At 40.4% G+C, this 25,044-nt stretch overlaps 1 protein-coding gene across 2 annotated transcripts in view; it reads right to left on the reverse strand.

The window, feature by feature from the left end:
- PTPN14 (protein tyrosine phosphatase, non-receptor type 14) overlaps positions 1 to 25,044 on the reverse strand; it is a 218,649-nt gene that overhangs the window by 70,548 nt on the left and 123,057 nt on the right. For both annotated transcript variants that reach the window (XM_011929412.1, XM_011929413.1), the window contains 2 exons: positions 7,892 to 7,989; positions 4,688 to 4,755 (listed from right to left, as the gene is read on the reverse strand). In XM_011929412.1, the coding sequence (XP_011784802.1) occupies positions 4,688 to 4,755; positions 7,892 to 7,989 (166 nt within the window). The remainder of the gene's footprint in view (positions 1 to 4,687; positions 4,756 to 7,891; positions 7,990 to 25,044) is intronic.

Genomic DNA, 25,044 nt, shown 5'->3' on the forward strand with positions numbered 1-25,044 from the left:
GACCGATTTAGATTGACCTCATGCACTAATATGAATAATTCCAGACTTACCTATCCTAGTCTCTCAAAACCTAAAACCTTTGTCACCAGACACTCCAATTTCTCCCATATGCCATCACTGATAAGTTGCCAGATTTTGCCTGTTTTACTTCAAAATATCCCTTGCTTTGCTTTCTTGTTTTTCTTTCACTAACACCTAAATTATATCCTTTGCCCAGAACACTAAAACAGATTCCCAGCTGACCAGCTCAAATCCAGCAGTTCTCAAAGTGTGGGGTCTGCAGAACTCAAAGGTGTCCATGCATTCTGACTCCTCAGAAGTTTCCAGTCTCATCTGCCACAACTCCCCTCCAGTAGCTACAGTCAAACCAGCCAGTGGATGCTTTCTGAACACCCAGGCCACACTGCCTCTGCTCCTTCTCTGTCTAAATCATTCCTTGCTCCCTACCTCTTTGCCTAATAGCTCACACGCCATTGGTCTTTCAGCCTTCCCTAATCCCCCAAGGGCATGTGACCTCTTCCCACATAAAATTTATCACACACTTTATCACACTTGGCTCTTTATTCTGATTTTGCAAACTTCCTATTTAACCAACCACACTGTAGTCTCCTTGAAAACAAGCACCATTTCTTATATAATTTCATTCCCTGGGTGTTAGTCACCCAGGTCAGTGCTTGGGGTGAAAGAGTTGACCAAAAAAATAAGTAGTGAATAATCATGATTTCTGAAACCAGAGCCAGAATGTTGATTGGTTATAGCTGTTCCCTAAAATGGCTTTCAATTTTTTTTTTTTTTTTTTTTTTCTGAGACGGAGTCTTGCTCTGTCGCCCAGGCTGGAGTGCAGTGGCATGATCTCAGCTCACTGCAAGCTCCGCCGCCTCCCAGGTTCACGCCATTCTCCTCCCTCGGCCTCCCCATTAGCTGGGACTACAGGTACCCGCCACCACGCCTGACTAATATTTTTTGTATTTTTAGTAGAGACGGGGTTTCACTGTGTTAGCCAAGATGGTCTTGATCTCCTGACCTCGTGATACGCCTGCCTCGGCCTCCCAAAGTGCTGGGATTACGGGCATGAGCCACCACACTCAGCTCAAAATTTTTTAATCCCTCCTCATTAACACTCTTCTCTTTTACTCTGAAGCTACCAACCAACCAACCAACAAAAATTCCCCAGGGGTTAAAATCTAGTCTACCTTTACTTCAACCCAGGAATGGGCATTTTACTCTATTGATTCATTTTATTTTATTTTATTTTTTATTTTTTGCGTCGGAGTCTTGTTCTGTCACCCAGGCTGGAATGCAGTGGTGTGATCTTCGCTCACTGCAACCTCCACCTCCCGGGTTCAAGGGATTCTCCTGCCTCAGCCTCCTGAGTAGTTGGGACTACAGGTGCATGCCACCACACCCAGCTAATTTCTTTTTTTTTTTGATTTTAGTAGAGACAGGGTTTCACCGTGTTAGCCAGGATGGTCTTGATCTCCTGACCTCATGATCCACCTGCCTTGGCCTCCCAAAGTGCTGGGATTACAGGCGTGACCCACTGCACCCAGTCTCATTCTAAAATTTTTATGAGTGCAGGCTGTGTGCCAGATGACAGTGAACAAGACAGGGTCCCTGTTTAACGACCATAGAACTGACCATCTAGCTGACAATAATAAATACATACCTATGTACATACATAAGAATGAACAATGTCAGATACAGAAGTACACATACGAAAATTGATTTAACAGGAAGGATGGTGAGGGTGTATGACACAGGTGGTCAAGGAAAGAAAGAGCTCTCTGGGAGGTAATATTTGAATTGAGACCTGAATGTCATAAAGATCTGGAGCAGGGCATTCCAGGCAGAGGAAACCCACATACAAAGGCTCTGGGGTGAGCAGAAGCTCAGTACGTTCAGACAAAAAAAAGAGCCAGCATGCCAGAGGGTAGACAGTAAATGAGGGAGAGAGAGAAGCAAAGCAGGGAAGTGTCTTTTTTGTTAAAACAAAACAAAACTTTAATTCTATTGACAAATAATAATTGCATCTATTTACAGTACAATGTGATGTTGTGACTCATTTATATATTGTGGAATAGGCAAGTTAGTCTAATTAACATATCCATCATCTCTTATAATTATCATTTCTTTGTGGTGAGAACCTTTAAAACCTACTCTTTTAGCAATTTTGAAATACACATTATTATCAACAATAGTCACCTTGCTGTGCAATACATCACCAGAACTTATTCCTAACTTTGTACCCTTTGATCAACATTTCCTCCTTCCACCCAACACTCAGCTTTGGTAACCACCATTCCACTCTCTACATCTATGAGTTCAACTTTTTTTGATTCCACATACAAGTGAGATTGGGCAGTATTTGTCTTTCTGTGCCTGGTTTTTTCACTTAGCATAATGTACTCTACACTCATCCATCTTATGGCAAATGACAAAATTCTGTTCTAAGGCCAAATAGTATTCCATTGTGTGTATACACCACATTTTTACCCACTGATCTGCTGGTGAGAACTTAGGTTGTTTCCATATCTTGGCTATTACGAATAATGTGGCAATGATCATGGGAGTGTAGACATCTCTTTGACATACCATTTCATTTTCTTTAGATATATACCCAGAAGTGAGACTGCTGGATTATATGGTAGTTCTATTTTTAATTTTTCAAGGAACCTCTAAACTGCTTTGCAAAATGGCTGGAAGTTATACCTCTTTTACTCCTCATGTTCAGTAACACTTGTTATCTTTTACCCTTCATGCTCAATACTCCTCATGCTCAGTAAGACTTTACTCCTCATGCTCAGTAACTTTACTCCTCATGCCCAGTAACACTTGTTATTGTCCATCTTTTTGATAACAGCCAATCTAACAGATGTGAGGTTGTATTTCATTGTGGTTTTAATTTGCATTTCCCTGATGATTAGTGATACTGGGCATTTTTCACGTGTCTGTCAGCCTTCTGTATATTTCCTTTGAGAAATGTCTATTCAGGTCCCTTGACCATTTTTTAATAGGGCTATTTGTTTCCTTGTTGAGTAGTTTGAGTTCCTTATATAGTTTGAGCCCTTATCTGATGTATAATTTTGCAAATATTTTCTTTCAGTATGGGGGTTGTCTCTTTATCTCTGTTGTTTCCTTTGCTGTACAGAAGCTTTTTAGTTTGATGCAATCTCATTTATCTGTTTTTACTTTTGTTGCCTATGTTTTGGGGGTCATATGCAAGAAATCACTGACCAGACCAATGTCACGTAGCTTTTCCCCCATGTTTTCTTCTAGTGTTTTATAATTTCACGTCTTGCATTTAAGTCTTTTTCTTTTTTTTTTGTTAGATAAAGTCTTGCTTTGTCACCAGGCTGGAGTGCAGTGGCACAATCTCAGCTCACTGCAACCTCCGCCTCCTGGGTTCCAGCGATTCTCCTGCCTCAGCCTCCTGAGTAGCTGCGACTAGAGGCGTGCGCCACCATGCACAGCTAATTTTTGTATTTTTAGTAGAGACGGGGTTCCACCATGTTGGCCAGGATGGCATCCATCTCTCAACCTTGTGATCTGGCCGCCTAGGCCTCCCAAAGTGCTGAGATTATGGGCGTGAGCCACTGTGCCTGGCCACATTTAAGTCTTTAATACATTTTGAATTGATTTTTGTACAAAGGGTGAGATAAGGATCCAAATTCAATCCTCTGCATGTAGATGGCCAGTTTTCCCAGCACCAGTTGCTGAAGATACTGCCCTTTCACCAGTGTGTTCTCAGCCCTTCTGTTGAAAAATCTATTGGTTATAGATGTGTGTGATTTACTTCTGGGCATTCTATCCTGTTCCATTGGTCATTATGTCTATTTTTTTGCTAGTCTCACATTGTTTTAATTACTACAGCTTTGAAATATAGTTTGAAATAAGGTAGTGTGGTATCTCCTGCTTACTTCTTTTGCTCAAAATTAGTTGGGCTAATCGGGGTCTCTGGTGATTCCATATGAATTTTAGGATTGTCTTCTATTTCCATGAAGAATGATGTTGGAATTTTGATAGGGATTGCATTAATTTGTAGATTACTTTTGGCAGACATTTTAACAATATTGATTCTTCCAATCCATGCCATTTGTGTCATCTTAAATTTCTTTCACCAATGTTTTATAGTTTCCAGCATACAGAATTTTCACCTTCTCAGTTAAATTTACTCCTAGGTTTTTGGTTTTTGGTTTTTTAATATCATTGTAAATGGGATTGTTTTCTGTCAACTCTCACTACTTGTATTAAACATAGTACTGGAAGTCCTAGCCAGAGCAATTGGGCAAGAGAAATAAAAAACAGCCAAATAAGAAAGGAAGAAGCAAAATTATGCTTGATGATGACATGATCTTATATGTAGAAAATCCTAAATATTCCACAAAAAAACTGATAGAACTGAGAAACAAATTTAGTACAGTTTCAGGTTACAAAATCAGCATAGAAAAATCAGTAGCATTTTTACATACTAATAAGAAACTACCTGAAAAAGAAATTAGGGAAGTGTCTTGAGGCAGAAGGAGGCATTTTTACCTTCTCAGTGTGTTTTAAAAAACTTGCCCCTACTTTATAAACGCATCGACTTTTTCCCCAGGGAATATGCGTATGTAAAATCCTGAAATTTTCAAAGGAAAGAACTAAATGTCCAAAGAAGGTAGACAATTAAGAAAAATGAAATTATACTTACCATAGGAAATAGCACATACTCTCTGAGGAAATCTTGAGAATCAAACTGATTATAGTCTCCAAAATCAGCTGAGAAGAAAAGAAGGTAGAAGGGCAGTATTTATTATAAGAAATTAAAGATGGCATAAAATAGGGCAAACTCATCACATTATTCTTCACATTTCATCCTATTTCTCACTATTATTAAATAAAAATAGTGCCAAGGTATGTTTGACGTAGTTACTTTTATCTAACAGTATGGTAAATATCAGCATGTAAGCATCACTACATGATTTTTTAGAAATAATGAAGAAATTTGAAAACAATTCCTAAAGGCCACTTAAAAAAATTTAAACAAACCTATATTTATCTGTTTGTTAAATATGCATCAATTTGCATCTTAAGAACATTGGGCCGGGCGCAGTGGCTCAAGCCTGTAATCCCAGCACTTTGGGAGGCCGAGACGGGTGGATCATGAGGTCAGGAGATCGAGACCATCCTAGCTAAAATGGTGAAACCCCGTCTCTACTAAAAAACACAAAAAACTAGCCGGGCGAGGTGGCAGGCACCTGTATTTCCAGCTACTCGGGAGGCTGAGGCAGGAGAATGGCGTGAACCCAGGAGGCAGAGCTTGCAGTGAGCTGAGATCCGGCCACTGCACTCCAGCCTGGGCGACAGAGCGAGACTCCATCTCAAAAAAAAAAAGAATATCTGCCAAGGGGACTTTTTTAACTCAAGGTTAATCTGGAGCACTAAAGAACCCATCTGTATCTTTTCATATATATGCAGCTGGAAATTCCCACTGTAAAACACCCTTGGCAAGCAACCTCAAATATCTTTCTACCTCCTAAATAACTTCACATGTTACAAGATGACAAAAATTGTTTTCCCTGTTTTCATGTTACCATGGTACAGTTTGAGCACATGCAAAATGAAATATATAAATGTCTTCTTATCTTGCTTGCTCTTCTAAGAACTAAACCTGCATGAAATTTTAATTTCATGTAAAATATTTAGCATCAGATAGAAATGGATCCAGGTATCTTTAAGGTAACAAGAGATATAGGATGAGAGGATACACACACCATGCACCAATGCTGAGAAGTTGCTGAGAAGGTAAAAAATAAACATCAACCTACAAACTCAGCATGTAACAAATTACCAATTAGGTGCAGCATTCAAGAATAGCAAAAATGTTATCACATTCCACCACAACTTCTATTTCTGTTGATGTATCTTTCTAAAAACCCAATAAGCATTCTCAAAAAAAAGTTATTTGCAAAGGATTAGAGGACCTTTCATCAGACTGAACAGCTAGCTTCAAGGACCCAATGAAAAGGGAATCTAGAGGAAGTTTACCAAATTCCTCACGGATCCTCCAGTATCCAGGATGCCCATAATAAGCCTAATGACTAAGTAGTGAGAGGAAAGAGTACATGCAGTAAACAAACAAAGCTATTTATGTATGTATGTATGTATGTATGTATGTATGTATGTATGTTTTAGAGACAGGGTCTTGCTTTGTCATCCGGGCTGGGGTGCAGTGAACTGATCATAGCCCTCTGCAGCCTCAAGCTCCTGGACTCAGGCGATCCTCCCACCTCAGCCTCCTGAGTAGCTGGGACTACAGATGCACACCACCATGCTGGGCTAATTTTTTATTTTTACATTTTTCGTAGAGACATGGTCTCGTTTTGCTGCCTAGGGTGGTTTCAAACTCCTGGTTTCAAGTAATCCTCTCGCCTTGGCCTCCTAAAGTGCTGGGATTACAGGCATGAGCCACCACACCTGGCCCAACGAAGTGTTTTAAAAGGAAAAAGACCCAATTTGACAATGAGGGACATATTGATCTTCCCCATTATTTCAACAATGCTACCTCTGATTTCTCTATCATAACTGGCCATTGTTTCTTCCCCTCCAGTCTTTAAGCAGACCAAGGTGATACATCAGATTTTGCCTGTTTCCATCCACAGAATTACAACAGAAGCTAACGGTATAGAAATTGTACTTCTAACAGAAATCGTTAAGTTGTTAATACTTCAGAATGAAAGAGGTCAGGAGAAGGGTTGCCTCTTCAGACATTTAGATCTGAGATGATTCAATTCAGTCCAATGTCTGGGATGGGAAGTCAGTTCACACCTTCTAAAACAACAGTCCATGCAGCAAGGACCCAGCTGCTGGCTGGCTCACACTTGCAGAGAACCTGGTTCTCAAGAAAATGACTAAAAGGAAAAGTTTCTTTTCAAAAACTATATTACCATCTTCTTGCTTTTTAAAAAAAAATTTTTTTTAATTTTTACTTTTTGAGACAGAGTCTAGCTTTGTCACCTAGGCTGGAGTGTGGCGGTGTGATCTCAGCTCACTGTAACCTCCACCTCCCAGGTTCAAGCGATTCTCGTGCTCCAGTCTCCTGAGTAGCTGGGATTACAGGCGTGTATCACCATGCTTGGCTAATTTTTGTATTTTTATTAGAGACAAGGTGTTACCATGTTGGCCAGGCTGGTCTCGAACTCCTGACCTCCAGTGATTCGCCCACCTCAACCTCCCAAAGTGCTGGGATTACAGGCGTGAGCCACCACACCAGCCTATCTTGCTTTCAATATGACCGAAGGTGGTTAAGCCACCACTCAATAAACCATAATATATAAAATACACATATAAAGTTCCACACATAACAATTTAGAAAAGGCAAAAGAGAGCTATGTAATATAAACCTATATGGGATGGGTTGAAAGATAAACTCAGTCCAGTATACATTTGTTGTTTCATGTTACAACCATGGATTTTAAATTTATCTTTTTAACGGCATTAGAATACATTATACCATAATGCTTAAAGCTATCACACTCCAAGAAGTTGTGATAGTAACACCTTTGCAGCATCAAGCCACAGAATATGACCACATTGTGCCTTGGAATAATTCTGAGAAAATGCTCCACAAACCCTGAAATGTAGCCTTAATTAAAGGCAGAATAAAAGCTGCTATTTCCTCAAATAAAACTGTAATTACACAAGCATGAGCAGTTTGCAAACAGCTTTGAGAAATCTACCACCCGGCCACCAAAAATCACTAACTTTGCATTTTTCACGTAAGATAACTTGAAATAAAAAGGGAGCATTACTAAGGGATCATTTAAGTAAATCTAACTTCTCACTCTGAGAGGACGGTAACACCATGATCAAACAGAAAATGGAATTTCACATGCTGCTCATAACTATGTCTTACCTTGCACAGCTAGGCCAGCTAGCCGAATCACCTGGTCCAATGTACATCGTAATCGCCCTTCAAGCACATCTTTTTTGACTTGCAGATAATACTGATATCTGTTCATGGGAATAGAGGAACAAACAACCTTAAAAACACATACTTGGAATATATTCCCACAACATAGATGCCTCTAGATGTAAAACCTTGTGTACACAGCAGGATATGCCCGTGATGCTGATAAAGGCCATTTCTATAAAAGATGGAGAGTGACCTCTGCCTGTGTTTATCTTTGTTTGATGTAGCAGGTGCCACATCCTGTTCATTCTGAGCTTGAGAGGATTCTCATCACATCACTTATTTGCAGGCCAGCAGGATAAACTACTGATAAGGACCAGGTCTTCATAACAGAGTCCAAGAATGAAAATGCTTTTGCACACCTGGAGATCCACGACAACACAACTGCCAAAGTTACATTCAACAGTGTGCGTTCCTGAGTGCATTCTAGAAACACATCACCTTTCAAACTCAAAAGTTAGGTAAGGCAGATCACAAAGAGGCCACATAATTTGTAATTCCACTAAAAAATGATAAACAGTTTTGACCTTACACATCTGTGAATCAGAAAAATCTAATCTGATGCAACTTTCCAAACTGAAGTAAATTCTCAAACCAGCACAGTACAGATGGACAGAATCATGCCCAAACACATCAAGTCTCAGACTAGACAAATGCCCTCAGGAGCTAACACAGTGTGCTGTTTCCCTACCAATAAAACAGCACTCTTAGAATTACCTAAAACATTTAGAAAACTTCTCACTCAAGACGTTTATTTCCTAGGACTCCACTTCCTTTGACCATACTCTCAACACATAGACACAACTACAACAATCACACTTTTCTAGCATTAATTCCTGGTAAATGCTAACAACACTTTTGCTCCTGGTAACTATAACTGTATTTTAACTTCACTTTGGCATCTCAATCAAGGGAACCCAGAAGTGAACCAAAGCCCAGCTTTCCTGGAGAGAGGCAATCGGCACTGAGAGCTAATTACTGCTGGCTCTCCCATGATGATGTCGTAGGTATCATTAGACATAAGTCAATCCAATGCCTGTTTGAGGGAAGGAACTGGGCTCTGTGCACACTCCAGTAGAGTCCCACACTTCTCTCCTCTTGGGTGTACTGAACAGAATAAAGACAACCACGCCACTCTTTGGTGGGAAAAACCTATACTCAAATCAGAAGGGCAAACACTGGGACTTTCTTAAAAATCCTTTTTAGTCAAACCTAATTATGGGCTAGAAAAAAATCACAAAGCAAAACAAAAAGCAAAATCTCAAGGTAGGAAAGAATGGTAAATTTCACCAATTCCTACTAATTATAAAATGTTTGAATCTCATCCTCATGCCACTCATACCTTCTCATCTTTCTGGAGTGGTTTTGACTTATTTGCTGCTCTCCAAACCAGGAAGCCAAACAGATATTTTAACCCATAGCTATCATGCACTTTCTATGGGCGTAAGTCTGCTAGATGCTGAGGAGTATCTTGGAGAGTGCTAAAACAGTCTCTGCCTTACAAGGATGCATATATCTTTTTGACCACTGTGACCATGTTTTTTTCTAGTGTACTATCTAAGGGTTCAGTGATTAAGAACCAAGGAGTAAAACGTCTGAAAAGGTATTATCCTGGCATTATCTGCTAGAGGTAGAGCTTTGTTACCTGTCACCTTGGAGGTGAAAATCATCAGCTAAGATAATTTATTAAATACCTTTGGAAGTAGACCAGTAACCAATTAATCTGCCACCAAAACAATAGCTCTAGTTTTTAAAAATCTGCTGCTTCCAACTTTCATCTACAGCTATCACTTCTATCATTTGTCAGCAAGTTCTGTTACAGATCCATTCTATCCTAGGAAACAGTGACTCATAATCCACTAGCAAGGAACACCAGGAACGTTTCTAATCATGTAGGTTGGATGTAGGATTTTGCTGGAATATAAAAATGAGGAGCTGAGGAAAGCAGGGCTCTCTCCTGGAAGCCATCCAAACTAGGAGAGAATCTAAACAGCAGCAATGATACAGTGCTATTACCACGAGATTGTGGGTATTACTATGTAAGACTGCAGAAATGAGAATGAAATTCAAACCACTTTGGAAATTGTTTGGCTGGTACAATTTTGCACAAAAGGCAGTTTTATAAAATATGATAATTCTATCAAACATGGTGACTAAATTTGACAACAGGAGTTGAAATTCTATTTCTAGAATGCCTGCTCTTTGCTTATTTCTCATTAGTGATTCAATTATAACAGTAGTAAAATATAACAGTGAATTCTATTTTGGAAACATGCAATTTCATGGAAGTATACTCCACCCTGTCATAGTTTTGGGTGGAGAGGAAAAGGGAAAAAAAACAAAAAAAAAAAAAACAATTTTCATGCCAGGAAAGTAAGTATTTGCCAACTTTCCAAAGAGATCCTCTTTGAAAATCCAAGCTCACAAGGAAAACTTTGTAATATTTTTCATATTCAGAGACCTGGAAATAGTCCATCTGGCTCCTGAGGCCCAATGAACGGTTTTAGGTTAGGATTCTGCTCTTCCTCTAAGAACTAGTGAACATAATTATGCTTCTCGAATAAAGGTAAACTTTTATATTTTTAAATTTTGTTTTTAAAGATTAACTTTTTATTAAATACAGATTTCTCGGGGTAAAATTAAAAAGGTGTCCTAATAATAAGTGTTATTACACATGACTACTGGGAACGAACATACTATGACCTAGTCTCTGGGGGCCTCATCTATCTGGAATCTCCCCATCCGAATGTAAGAAAATAAGTGACTTTTCCAAGTTACTTCCTCCCCTAGGAGTTTGAAAAATTAAGTTGGAAAAAATGCCCTATTGGGTCAAATCAACAGAGTCTTCAGTACTATTGACAGCAGTGTCAAAGGACTCCTTCCAAATTATACCCCATAACAATATCTTCAACATTTAGAGATGAATTGCTAAAATCATTTTTTATTTTTTTGAGACGGAGTCTCGCTCTGTCGCCCAGGCTGGAGTACAGTGGCACGATCTCAGCTCACTGCAAGCTCCGCCTCCTGGGTTCACGCCATTCTCCCGCCTCAGCCTCCAGAGCCGCTGGGACTACAGGCGCCCACCACACGCCTGGCTAATTTTTTGTATTTTTAGTAGACAGGGGGTTTCACCTTATTAGCCAGGATGGTCTTGATCTCCTGACCTCATGATCCGCCCGCCTCGGCCTCCAAAAGTGCTGGGATTACAGGCGTGAGCCACTGCGCCCAGCCTAATTGCTAAAATCTTTATGCTCTCTTTTAAATTCATGTATGAGGAATTTATCTCAGCATGTCTGCAACTGTGTTTTACTTGCAGTTCTGTTCATTCTTCTCAGAGTGAGCAGGTTTGTGTGGTATTCTGCACAGAACTACAAATAAGGCACCAGGAACTCAGAGGCCGGGTACGTGTTGCTTTTAAAATATTTCCCTCACCCCCACAAGTGAAATCTTCATTCCAGGCCCAGTTCAACAGATGTGCCCCAAACAGGAGACAGCCATGTAAAATGGTTAAAGCCTTGAGATCTGATTTTGGTCATACTACCACCCCAGAATGCAACACGCTCAGCGTAAGTCACAGGATGGTGAAGACAGAGCAGGGCCCTTGCCACGGTTCCAGATGTCTGCTGCCTTCCCAACAGGGTCATGCCCACCTACCTCGTTACTCCTGGGACTAGCTTTGGGGCCAATGAAATGAGAACAGAAGTGGGAAGTAATTGTTGCTCCCAAGCAAAAGTGTCCAGAGCCAGTGACCGGTTCTCTGCCTCTGCTTCCCTTTGCTCTGAGACCTGCAGTGAGCAGGGAGGGCAGGTTGCTCAGTGAGCCTGAGCCCTGGGCAAAGACGGCTGGGAGCAGAGCCTCAGACAACCCACAGTGGACCTGCCAGGTGGGCAGCAAATAAACCTTTGTTTGTGAAAGCCAAAGAGGCTTGGGGGTCATACATCACTGCAGCATGATAGAGCCTAAGCTATTTAACAAGGGAAGGACTTTTAAAATCCCAGTCTAATCCTTTCATTTTTTAGAGAAGGCAGCTGTGTTAAGGGAGGACAATGACTTGCCTAAGGTAATACTGCTTCCTTAAAGACAAGGCCAGAACCAGATCTGAGCATGAACAACCACAGTGGTGAAGGCAGGATCTGATCCCTGCCCATTCTGGGCAAGCCACCAATTTCACTGAAGTCTAAAAATAAAAGCAAAGGCCGGGCACAGTGGCTCAAGCCTGTAATCCCAGCACTTTGGGAGGGCGAGGCGGGTGGACCACAAGGTCAGGAGTTCCAGACCAGCCTGGCCAAGATGGTGAAACCCCGTCTCTACTAAAAATACAAAAATTAGCTGGGCACAGTAGCATGCACCTATATTCCCAGCTACTCAGGAGGCTGAGGCAGGAGAATCGCTTGAATCTGGGAGGCAGAGGCTGCAGTGAGCTGAGATCGTGCCACTGCACTCTAGCCTGGGTGACAAAGCGAGACTCCATCTAAAAAATAAATAAATAAAAATAAAAGCGAAATAAAACACCATTACCCGGTGATTTTTATGATGCTTCTAAGGAAAGGCTTCCATCACCAAGCTTTTCCCCAACCCCACTTAGACAGTCTGCGCTACAGCATATGAGGCAAATGTTGAAATGAGAAACTTTTCCATAAAATCCTATTACAGGACATGTTTCATACTCTAGCCAATGGTTATTCAGATCTGTTTTTTCTCCTGGCAGCAGCCTCTGGGATGTTTCACTTTTCTCCCCCAGAGATAGAAGGAAGGGAAAGAAGACTGAGTTATACATTTTAACTACTTGTTAACTTTCGAAGAAGGATGGAGGGATAGAAGTAAAATCTACAGACCAGAGTTTCTGATTGTAGGCTCCTACCTGGAAGGAACAGCAGGTACAAACTGGGCCCTCTGTGTATATATTTCTAAATGCAGATTTTTAAAAAGTAAAATGCAAGTCATCATCAGTGTCACACAGAAGTCTTTACCGTTTGCACTGAGTAGCTTCTATACTATGGATCATAAAAAATGTTATCCAAATTTAATAGCACATATCAGCATTCATTCATTACTCCTTCTGCCCCTACAGCTCAGGGAGGTCTGAGCGAGAAAGAAAATTTTCTTTTCCAGTTGGAAAAACAGGTTAGTGAGAGCATTCTGTAAGCTGTAACTACCAACCTGCAGAGTCACTATCATCACACACAGCCCCCGGTCTGCTCTTCCCTCCTCTAGAGTTCAAATTTAGTTAAACCAATGTATCTCTCCCCATAGGCATGGTCAGGAGGGATATGACAATTTGGAGAGGGGGGCCATCCTTAAATTCCTCACTTTTTGAAGCCTTTCCATAAAACTACAGGAGTGGAGGACCAGACCAGGACCAGAAAGACAAATTGTCCTGTCACTGTTATTAAGAGCAGGGTAAGACTTAAAATGTGCTTTTCTCACTAGAAAACTTTCTTCATAACTAGTAATATCAGAGGAATCTTGCTAGAATGTACTGGAACCCAGCTCTCTGAAGTGCAGCATGTGCCCAAGTGCCAGACAGCATTGCTTTCTGGCTGATGTGATATTCTGCAAATGGAAACAAATAGAAACGTTTCTCTACTATAAAAGACAAGGTATCACAGATTAGTACATTATAATGCTGAAAGGAAGTAATGCAAATAGACACCTTTACCAGGTTCTCTACTATAAAAGACAAAAAAGAGGGAACTGAGGACAAGTAGTCCTAGAGTCCCGGGGTACAGGAGAGCAAAGGGGAATAATTTTAAATCTTAGATTGACAGAGATACCCACAGGAGGGAACCAGCACATTCCACCCATTCCAGCGGGTGTTCACAGCTGTAAATCCAGATAAAGGACAGGGTGGCCCATGCTGTTCTCAGTCTGCCAGGACCAGATAAATACTACGTATGCAGGCATGTAACCAGATAAACCTGAATGCCTCCCTCCCTCCATCCCTCTATCCTCAGAACTCTTGAGAAGAATTTCAGTTGATGACTATTAAAGTCTAATAATGTGTTTGGTACCTGACCCATGCAATATCTAAAAGCTTTTACATTTAATAACTGTTCAAGCTGACAGTCAATTAAAAGTCTGCACTGTCTAACAAACTACAAAGCGAACACTCCTGCGACTATGCAAAACTGAAATAACCCCAAAGGGAAGGGGAAAACACAAACAAAAGGAAAAGCTAAAACTAAAACTCTAGCAAGGATACCCTTAAAAGGGAAAGTTTTTCTTCTAGCCTTTTCGTGCTATAAGCTAATACGTGTACATGCATGAGAAGAAAACCATGTGCATATACCCAAATACAGACAAGATTTTCTTGGCAAACATTCAAGTCTAGAAGTTTTCAACATTCAGTGATCAATAAATACCCTATTTTGCCAGAGACACCCAACTTCTTAATAAGAGTCCTTCAGTTTCAACGAGCCGAAGGATTGCAATTATTTCCTAAAAAGGATAATATTTGTTCAAATGCATACAAAGACACACAGGCCTTAACTAGTGAAAAACGGCCAATGATAGCAAGGTGTTGCAAAAGAGAAAGACATGTCACGACCCGATCCTTGCTTTCTGCTCTTGAACTCTTGCATTAATTATAACAAATTACAGGGACTCCAAGTACTGTTTATAAGTATAATAAATTCCCTAACAGTAGCCTATCATCTAATCAGGGGTTCTGTTTAGAAAAGAAAAACTCATTTCTGAAATACATCATAGAGGGAGAGAGAATACCCTGACATCACTTCTTTCTGTCCTATCCTATGCTATTGGGTACAGATTTCTTTACAGCAATCAATCCACAGGATTTAAAAGGGCCTGACATGGTTCCCTGCTGAGGGCTATGATGCCCTGAACTAGGAAAACATGCCAACAGAAGTAGAAATACTCAGCCTCAAAAGAAAACACTGTGCTAAAGTGTTTGATGTTAAAATGAAATGAGTCTGTTTTGATCTGTCTTAAAAATCTCCAACGACTTAGGAAAGTTCTGCAGTTCCTTAAAAAGTTAAACATAGAATTATCACATGATTCAACAATTATGCTCCTCGGTATATAGCTATACAAACTGAGAGCACATGTTCACACAAAAACTGATACATGAATGGTAATGTTATTCACAATAGCCAAAAAGAGGAAACAACCCCAAAGTCCCACACCTGATGAATGGATAAACAAAATGTGGTCTCTCCAAACAGTGGAATATTATTCAGTCATAAAAAGAGTGATGTATTGATACACGCTGTAACATGGATGAACTTTGAGGTGTTATGCTAAGTAAAAGATGCCAGACACAAAGAGTCACATCTTGTGTGATTCCATTCATAAGAAATGTCCAGAACAGGCAAATTCATACAGACAGAAAATAGATGAATGGTTGCCAGAGGCTGAGGGAAGAGGAGACTGAGGAATGCCTGCTAACATTTTGAAATTAGACAGTGACAGTGGCTGCACAACTTTGTCAAAACACTAAAAGTCACTAAATTGTATACTTTAAAGTGGTTAAAATGATGGATTTTTTTAAAAAAATAATGGTGAATTGATGTTATGTGGATTTTAGCTCAAAAAAAAAACAAAACAAAGCACCCAATGATCCTAATCAGGAAAAAATCCAAAGTCCTGACACAGCACACCAGGCTCTTCATGATCCAGTCAAAACTATTTTTTTTTCCAACTTCATGTCTCACCACACACCCCATACCTGAGCTGTCATAAGTGTGTGGTGCCCCCCCATAGTTGCCATGTTCTTTCCTGCCTCCTCACCATTTCCTTGGTCTAATCACCCTTGCCTATCCTCCTGCATTCGCCCAATCACCTGTCCATGCTCCAAGGCTCGGATGAAATGTATCTCCTCTCCAAAAGCTTCCCAAACCCTCTCAGCAAGTTAGTGAATCCTTTCACATCCTCCACTATACTTCCCCCAGGCCTCTCCTGTACTGGCACCAGCACCTCCCCAACTTCGTTGTGATCAGTACCCGGCACTAAGTAGATGCTCAATAAACATTTCTTAGTAGATGAAATACTGACAGAGAGACAAAGACAGAAGAAAAGAGGGAGAAAGGGAGGAATATTAATTACCTCCTAGTAAAGTTATTAGATGTTATTTCTACAATATGAAAGAGCGCCTAAAAATTCTAGAAATGGAACTCATCACATATCAAGCAGGAAGTCTTGGGAAACTTGTCTTTATGCAAAGAGCAAAACTACTCCTTCAGTGTGAAATGTTTCTTTTTAAATGACTTAAACTGATCTCTGAGCTACCATGCAGCAAAGAAAGAACTCAAGGATGAATCACAGTCAGAGACCAACAGCATTAAATCAGGTGGACAAAAGGAGCACAGATCAGGGAACATCAATGCTCCATGCTAACCAGCCAACCAAAATCACTCCCCTAAATCGCAGCTGTCAACTACGGAGCCTCGTCCCTCTTACACTAGCGATAGATATGTCTTGACTCATCAGCTCAAAATACACATCTGCCTGCCCTGAAAATCGTGTGTTCATAATATTACCTACAACTCACTGTGGGAAAAGGGAGCTTAAATTATATCTGGAAGCTGGGTGAGTCAATTGCCCAAAGATTTGTCTTCTTGGTAAACAGCCAGGTTCCCGGCTAAGGATTCTGCATAACATCCTTGAAGCTTTGGTGAGCTACCAGGTGGAAGTACAGTGCTGTTATTACTGATATGCCTGGTGTAAAGGATAAAATACATAAAAATCAACAAATGAAAGGCAAGAAGGTCATCTCTGTGAATGGGCACGAGTTCTTCCCTAGAATCCCTAATTAAAGGTAGTCCCTACCTTTTCACAGGTAAGCAACTGCTAAAAGATGTCAGTTCCCTGTCGATGAAGTCCCAGAAATGAGTAGGAAATACTATGTGCTTAATAAATGTTTGATGAACGAATGAGGCAATGGAAGTAAATCCTCAATTCTATGTCTCTCGAGACTATGACAAAAAAGGAAAGAATAGAATTTCCTGCCAAAAGCAGAGGCTCATGTCTGTCATCTCAGCACTTTGGGAGGCTGAGGTGAGGAGAGCGCTTCAGTCCAGGCCAGTCTGGGCAACATGGTGAAACCGCCCCCCCCCAAAAAAAAAAAAAAAAAAGGAAAGGGAAGGGGGAAGGGAGGGAGGGAGGCAGGGAGACAGGGAGGGGAAGGAAGGACAGCCAAACTAGCTGGGCGTGGTGGCATGCACCTACAGTCCCAGCTGCTCAGGAGGTGGAGGTGGGAGGATCAATTGAGCCCAGGAGTTTGGAGGTTGCGGTGAGTTGTGATCGCACCACTGCACTCCAAGCTGAGCAACAGAATGAGACTGTTTTCCCGCAACACCCCTGCAAAAACGAAAGATAAAGAAAAAGAAATTCCCAGCCCATGTTAAGTCATATGGCTAGGCACATTACCAGTGACCACAGATTGTGTATGGATGGGAGTGCCATCTACATTCCTGACTCCAGCATCTCTGTCACTGTTAACCATGAGCCCACTTTCCAAGTTTTGTCCCTAAGAGCCAGCCAAGCCTAACTTTAAACTTTGGTTGATGCTTTGTTTACTGGCCAGTCTAAATTTTGAAAATTTCTAATTGCTGGCTTCCAGGCTTTAGTGCTTCATCACTGCAGGTGCCCCTACTCACCCCATGCTCTCTTAGTCACTGAAGGCTTATTTTCTCATAGTCACAGCTTAAAAATATCTGAGTACCTGTCAGGCGTGGCTCATGCCTATAATCCCAGCACTTTGGGAGGCCGAGGTGGGTGGATCATTTGAGGTCAGGAGTTCAAGACCAGCTTGGCCAACATGGTGAAACCCCGTCTCTACTAAAAGTATAAAAATTAGCCAGGCATGGTGGCTCATGCCTGTAATCCCAGCTACTGGGGAGGGTGAGGCAGGAAAATCGCTTGAACCTGGGAGGCAGAGGTTGCAGTGAGCAGAGATCGTGTCACTGCACTCCAGCCTGGGTGACACAGTGTGACTCAGTTTCAAAACAAAACAGTTACAACAAAAAATCAGAGTACCAGCTGGGCACAGTGGTTCATGCCTGTAATGCCAGCACTTTGGGAGGCCGAGGCGAGTGGATCACGAGATCAGGAGTTCAAGACCAGCCTGGACAAGATGGTGAAACTCTGTCTCTACAAAAAATACAAAAAGTAGCTGAGTGTTACGGTGGGAGCCTGTCATACGAGCTACTTGAGAGGCTGAGGCAGAGAACTGCTTGAATTTGGGAGGTGGAGGTTGCAGTGAGCTGAGATTGTACCACTGCACTCCAGCCTGGGCAACAGAGTGAGACTCTGTATTTAAATAAAAAAAAAAAATCAGAGTACCACACTAGTAACCCATATTAAAAGAATATCTGAAAACGGACATAAAAAAACAAACACAATAGCTGGATGGAATGTTTATCAGAAATAGCAAAATAGGGGCTATCTGCTCAGAAGTCAGCAATATGAGAGAGACTTCAGAGATCCTGCTGGATGACTTTAATTTCCATAGCATGGACCTGTGGTGAGACAATTGAGTGAGACACCCCACTATTCTTTCTTTCTTTTCTTTCTTTCTTTTTCTTTCTTTCCTTCCTTCCTTTTTCTTTGCTTTCTCTTTTCTTTCCCTCTTTCCCTCTCTCTTTCTCTCTCTCTCTCTCTCTCTCTTTCTTTTTTTTGAGACAGAGTCTTGCTCTGTCACTCAGGCTGGAGTGCAATGGCACGATCTTGGCTCACTGCAACTTCTGCCTCCCATCCTGCCTCAGCCTCCCAAGTAGCTGGGACTAAAGATATATGCCACCACACCCAGCTAATTTTTTTGTTTTTTCCTATTTTTAGTAGAGATGGGGTTTTGCCACGCTGGCAAAGCTGATCTCGAACTCCTGACCTCGGATGATCTGCCTGTCTTGGCCTTCCAAAGTACTGGGATTACAGGTGTGAGACACCGCACTCGGCCTGCCCACCCCACGTTCCATGTGGCCACTGTGATCCGTGTTCAACCTCTCCCCAATCATAGCAATCCGATATTACAGATTGTATGCATTTGTAATGATAACATGCCTATCCATCTCTATTTTTTTTTAAGTAGAGACAATGCCATGTTGACCAGGATGGTCTTGAACTCCTAGTCTCAAGTGATCCACCTGCCTTGGCCTCCCAAAGTGCTTGGATTACAGGCATGGGCCACCAGGTCCATCCCATTCGTCTCTATTTAGCACCCTACCAGCCCAGAAGTACCTTGAAGGCGGAAACCATCTCTCTCTATTCTATAATTCACAGACTTAGTAGATGATCCTAGACTTGGTAGTTGCACAAAAAGCATTATGATCATTTACTGACTCAGAGACACCCAGTGGGCAAAAAATAATGCTTTTTGGAAGTTAGCCACCCAAACAGTTGGCAGAAAACAACACTGGACTCAGCAGAAAGAAATAAAACAAAATCACCTATACTCTAGGCATTACATAATATAAAGCCTTTCCCCAGTCAACAAATTGGAAAAACTCATTCCGCCCTCTGTGTTCCCATTGATTTTGTAACTCTAACATGGTACTGATCAAACAACTCAGTTAATTACGTGCGTCTATTTTTGCCTCCTTTGCTGTTTTATAAAACTGCCCTGTTCATGTTTGTACTTCCCCCCCCATACTACCTTACTATGTATTTACATTAAAGCAGGATATCATTATTATGTCCACATATTTAAAAGATGGTCAATTACATACTGGCTGAAAGAAACTTTACGTTGTTCCTAGTGTACTATGAAAAAAATTATAAAAACACACCACATGTCTATCAAAAGCTTTGGAAGAATTGAATTCTCCACAATTGGAATTTTTATCAATTTCTCTAGATATTAAGAAATCAGAGCCTTCAAATAGTTATTAACAATGACAGTGCTTTGCATTTGTGGAATTGTTTTCCAAAAACTGTCATGTATAATATTTCCTGTCATTTCATATTCGCAACAACCCTGCAAGATAGCTACTATGAGTCCCGTTTATCCACGGGGAAATGGAGGCGCCCAGGGGGTAGGTGACTTGCCAAGTCTTCTGATTTTATAGTCAAGTGCTCTTTTATTACAATATTATGCCTGTGTAGTAGGTTAGTCTATAGTTTCTACAAGCCTGGAGAATAAATCTCAACAAAAAAAAAGGAAGAAGAGAAAAAAACTACAGAAGGCTATAAACAGATCACAACATGAATCCATTGACAATATAATGATTTTTTAATGTTGGAAATGAATGAATGATTTTCTTTTGCAGAATCTTCAAAGCAGCTGAAGACCTCAAATGTGGCAACAACTGCCAAAGATAAAACACCAAATCAGCAAACATCTCACTGCCCAAGAATCTAGTATCTTGCTATGGCTGTGATTTCTGCCAAAATCATGCTTGATATTTTCAAGCATGGAAATGTCTCTCTACAATTCTTCCTTTCAAGCCCTTCTTGAGACTCTAGGATTAAAGGAGGAGATACTTCATTTGTTAAATGCAATTTAAAAATCATTTTGAACATCCTTTCTTCTTTTAGAGCTTTACTTTTCTAACTGCCTCAGTTTCTACAAGACCATCTTTTGTAACTCTTGACACATAGTAAACTTTAAGTTAGAAACTGTAACTTCCTAGAGAAAAAAAATGATGGCCAAAGTGACAAGTGACTACACATAAATAGAAGAAAACCCTTTGTTTAGGACATGGGTAGAGGGATGGGGGATTGCCAAGCAGAGAACTGTAATTCCCAAATCAGAGAAATTCTTTCATTTCATGAAAGAAGGCTGCTATAAACACATTCCTCCTTTTCATCCTAGACTTAAGAACTTAAAACTCTCTCATTAGAAACCAGAATAGGAGCACATTAAATGTCTCTTTAGGGACCAAAAATTCAGGGGCATGAAGCCCAGGGAGGATGCCAGTTTGGGGCAGTCAGTGGCTGTACGGGGCACGTCCTGTGGGCATCAGACCGTATTCAAAGAAGCGCACTCTCCAGAAAAGAAGTACTAAGTAGGTATTCAAATTCTCTCTTTAAAAACAAAAATAAAATAAAATAATCTCAGCAGGCTTTTCCTAAAAAAAAAAAAAAAATGATTACAGGCTGGGCGTGGTGGATCACGCCTATAATCCCAGCACTTTGAAGGGCTGAGGCAGGCAGATCACAAGGTCAAGAGACTGAGACCATTCTGGCCGACATGGTGAAACTCCGTCTCCACTAAAAATACAAAAATTAGCCAGGCATGGTGGTGCGCGCCTGTATTACCAGCTACTCGGGAGGCCGAGACAGAAGAATCACTTGAACCAGGGAGTCAGAGTTGCAGTGAGCCAAGATTGTGCCACTGCACTCCAACTTGGTGACAGAGCGGGTCTCCGTCTCAAAAAAAAAAAAAAAATTATGATTGCAGAAAATATATGGCCTCCTATAATCTGTTAATATGTTCATAAAACCAGAACAAAATCTATTGGATAGAAATCATTATAAAAGCTGTCAGATTCTATTAATATTAGTATAATGATTTCTTATCTTTTTATAGAACTTTTATTTAAAAGCTAAACCTATTTAGTTTACTCGTAAAATATTAGAAGTGTACACATACATATATTCCATTATTTATTTATTCATCCATTTGACAAAAGCTTAATGAGCACCCACTACATGCCAGGAGTTATTCTAGGCACTAGGGATATCACAGTGAACGAAACAAACCCATGCTCATGGAGCTCACAGTCTAGTGGGGAAGACAAGCAAAAATCAAGTAAATAAACAATAGGTCCAATGAGAGAAAAGCAGGCAAGAGACACAGAGAGTAACAAGGTAGGAGGTGGTCAAGAAAGGTTTCCCTGATAAAGCAAACTCTGAACAAAGATCTGAAAAAAAAAAATGAGGAACTAGCACTGTGGATATTTGGGGGATGGAGGCTTTCGCTTCAAACAAAGGGAATGGTAAGTAGAAAGGCTTTCAGGAGAGCTAGTGTGGTGCATTCATGAATGGTCAAGAGGTCAGTGTAGCAAAGAGTGAGCAAGAGGATGAATCGTTGGGCTGACAGAAAAGGCAGGAAATGGTACAAACCACAAAAGGCCTCGCAAGGCACAGTAAGGGTTCTGACTCCTCTAAGATGGCAAACCAGTGGAAGGTACTGAGCAAAGGAGCTGCATAAACGGATACCCATTTGACAAGATGGTACTGGCTGCTTTGTAAACACTGGACTGTGAGGGGCAAGGGTGGAAGCAGAGAAGCCAGTCAGAAAAAAATGACAGTAGACTGGATTAGAGAGGTAGCAGTGTACGCAGAAGGAAGTAGTCAGAATCTAGACATATTCTGAAGGCTGGATGTGGTGTATGGGAGAAAGAATCCTGAGCAACTAAACTAAACCTTTCAGATAAAGACTTCTCACTCTTTGAAAACGGACAGACAAAATAGATTTGGGGGAAATGGATTTGACGGTCTTTTAAAAATTATAACCACATAATCTTTCATTAAAACCTACACAGTTCAAAATAGGCATCAAACCACGTCAGTCAAACATTTGATCCAATCTTTTTAAAAAAGGAAGTATCTTTGATATAATAATGGATTCTCCCTTTTTCTTTTTATCATCTTCTTCCTCTTCCCTGTCCCTCAAATCCTCTGCCTCCTATTTTTGTAAAAGAACTGTCTTTATAGAATGAAGTCCACACATTTTCCCATCTGATTTCTATTATTTGAATTTTGAGTCCAGATTAAGAATGGCAAAGAGACCATGTAGTAAATGTGCAGTGAATAAGTGGACAGGTGGTAGGAATCGGGAAATGAAACACTGCTCTTGCCCAGGGTTTAGCAAAATCTCTGGAAGGCCCAAGTAAAGGGTATTTCCTTTCTTCCCACTTGCGTCCTATTATCAAATCACTATACTTTAAAAACACCATCATTTTTAGTAACATTAAAAATGGTCTTTGCAGTGTAACTTTATCAAAAGGCATGCACTAAAAAGATTGGGGAGAAAAAATAAGTTAGTGCAATTAATAATATAGTTACTAAGTCATGCGTTTCTGCCATTTAAAGTTTCTTGTTTCTATGAAAACTCATCTAGAGCCACCACCGACTTCACATTGGTAAACTAAGTCCAGTACATTTTCCTCACAGAATGAAATCCCAAGTATTGCCTCACTTTTTCATGTTAGCCCGTTCCGTATAACTGTCATCAATTCTTAAAGGCATGACCATGCTTATAGACAGGATGATTTCCTCATAAAAGTCATGATCACAGATATAAGTCTAAAGAAGAATATGATCATAAGTATATGCAAATAAGAATAAACATAATGGAGTCCTTTATAGTTTACCACCCAGAAATAGATATGTTCACATGACCATCTTCTATATGTTTATCATCTTCTCAGTGAAGGAGGTCTGTAATAATATTACATGAAAACAAGCTATTATTTAGGAATTAAAATACATTGTTTCACAATTGTTTGACAGAATACAATTTGATAGCTGATTTTGATGATTCAGATAACTAGAGTACTATATGCTTTTATAATTCTTAATTTGAACTCTGTGAAAACATTGACAGAGTCATAAACTACTACAAATATTTGAAAAAAGGTGACCTTCAGGAGATCAAGGACTTCATCTGTTTTGTTCAGTGCTGTATTACCAGTAACTAGAAGTGTCTTCGCATATAACATGCTCATTAAATATTTATTTTTTTATCCCCCAAATGGTCTTCAAGTAAATATTTATTGAATGCATGCACGAACAACGAATGAAAAATCCTTGATACTCTGCCCAAAATGGGCTGTCCAAGCCAACTAGAATATTAATTATGTAAAATTGTGTTAAGTTACACTACTCACTTCATGCTAAGGATCAATATATGGTATGTGAGACAAAATAATTTTAGCAAGTACTAAAGTAGATACATTTTTTCAAAACATAGGGTTTTATGAGCAGAAAAAAATGAATTCATTTTAAAATGAACACATTGGGAACTCTAGATTTAGAAAATATTTTTCCTTAATGACCTCATCAGAATAAAATTCTAGAGAAGAAATTGCATGACTTAGTTTCAAGATACAGAAGGAGATTTCATCCTATGAATGTGTGACCCAACAGTAATAGGGAAACCTTGAACTTTAAAAAATTCTTTAGCGGAAATATCAATCCAGGGCTATCTGTGCTACAGTTATTTGCTTCCTACTACATTCTAGGTATCCTTGAGGATTTTGCACTGCAATTTTCCTCTCCACTTACATAATTTCCTCAGCTCAGAATGTTCTCCCTTCACACTTTCCACTCATCTATCAGTGAGCCCTTGATACTGATGGGAGCTACCTCTTTGAGTATTTGGGGGAGAAAACAGGCTTATAGCCCCTGGTCCAGGCTGTTTTCCTGCCTAACAATGCTGACTCACCACAGGGACATCTCTTGTCATGGTTAATTTTATGTGTTAATTTGGCTAGGCCATGATATCCATATGTTTGGTCAAATATTTTTCTAGATGTTTCTGTGAAGGTATTTTTTGATGAGATTAACACATTTAAATCAGTAGACTTTGAGTAAAGCAGAATGCTTGTCACAATGTGAGTGGGCCTCATCCAATCAGTTGAAGGTCTTACACAGAAAAGATGGACCACCCAGAAGCAAGACTTTGGACCTGAACCGCAAATCTTCCCTGGGTCTCCAGTCTGCCGGCCTGCCCTGCAGATTTTGCATTTGTCAAATCTCCCCATTTATATGAGCCAATTCCTTACAATAAGTTTCTCTCCCTATTTACATACACATCTCATTAGTTCTGTTTCTCTGGAGATCACTGAATAATGCCCGCCTCCAAAGCTCCTCCTTAGCATTCCACCCATGAAAGGTACCTCCAGCTGGCATCCAACACATACTACTTATGTTGCTCAAATATTTTTATGTGACCATCTAATCTACCCAAAGAGATTGAAAATCCCATTCAGGACAGGGCTGACATTTTGTGTCACTCTGTATATTGCAGAATGCCTTATACTTAGGAAAGAATTAACCTGTTGAATGAATGCCCAGAGGTGAGTCTGGAAGGCAAAGGAGGTTTCTAAGGCAAGAAGGAAAGAGGAAAAGGGAGATACTTCAACTACTGCAAAGAGGAGAGGAAGAAGTGAGAAACACAGGGTGTCCAGAGA

This window comes from Colobus angolensis, unplaced genomic scaffold (assembly GCF_000951035.1).
Source record: "Colobus angolensis palliatus isolate OR3802 unplaced genomic scaffold, Cang.pa_1.0 Scaffold81, whole genome shotgun sequence".
Taxonomy (NCBI): domain Eukaryota; kingdom Metazoa; phylum Chordata; class Mammalia; order Primates; family Cercopithecidae; genus Colobus; species Colobus angolensis.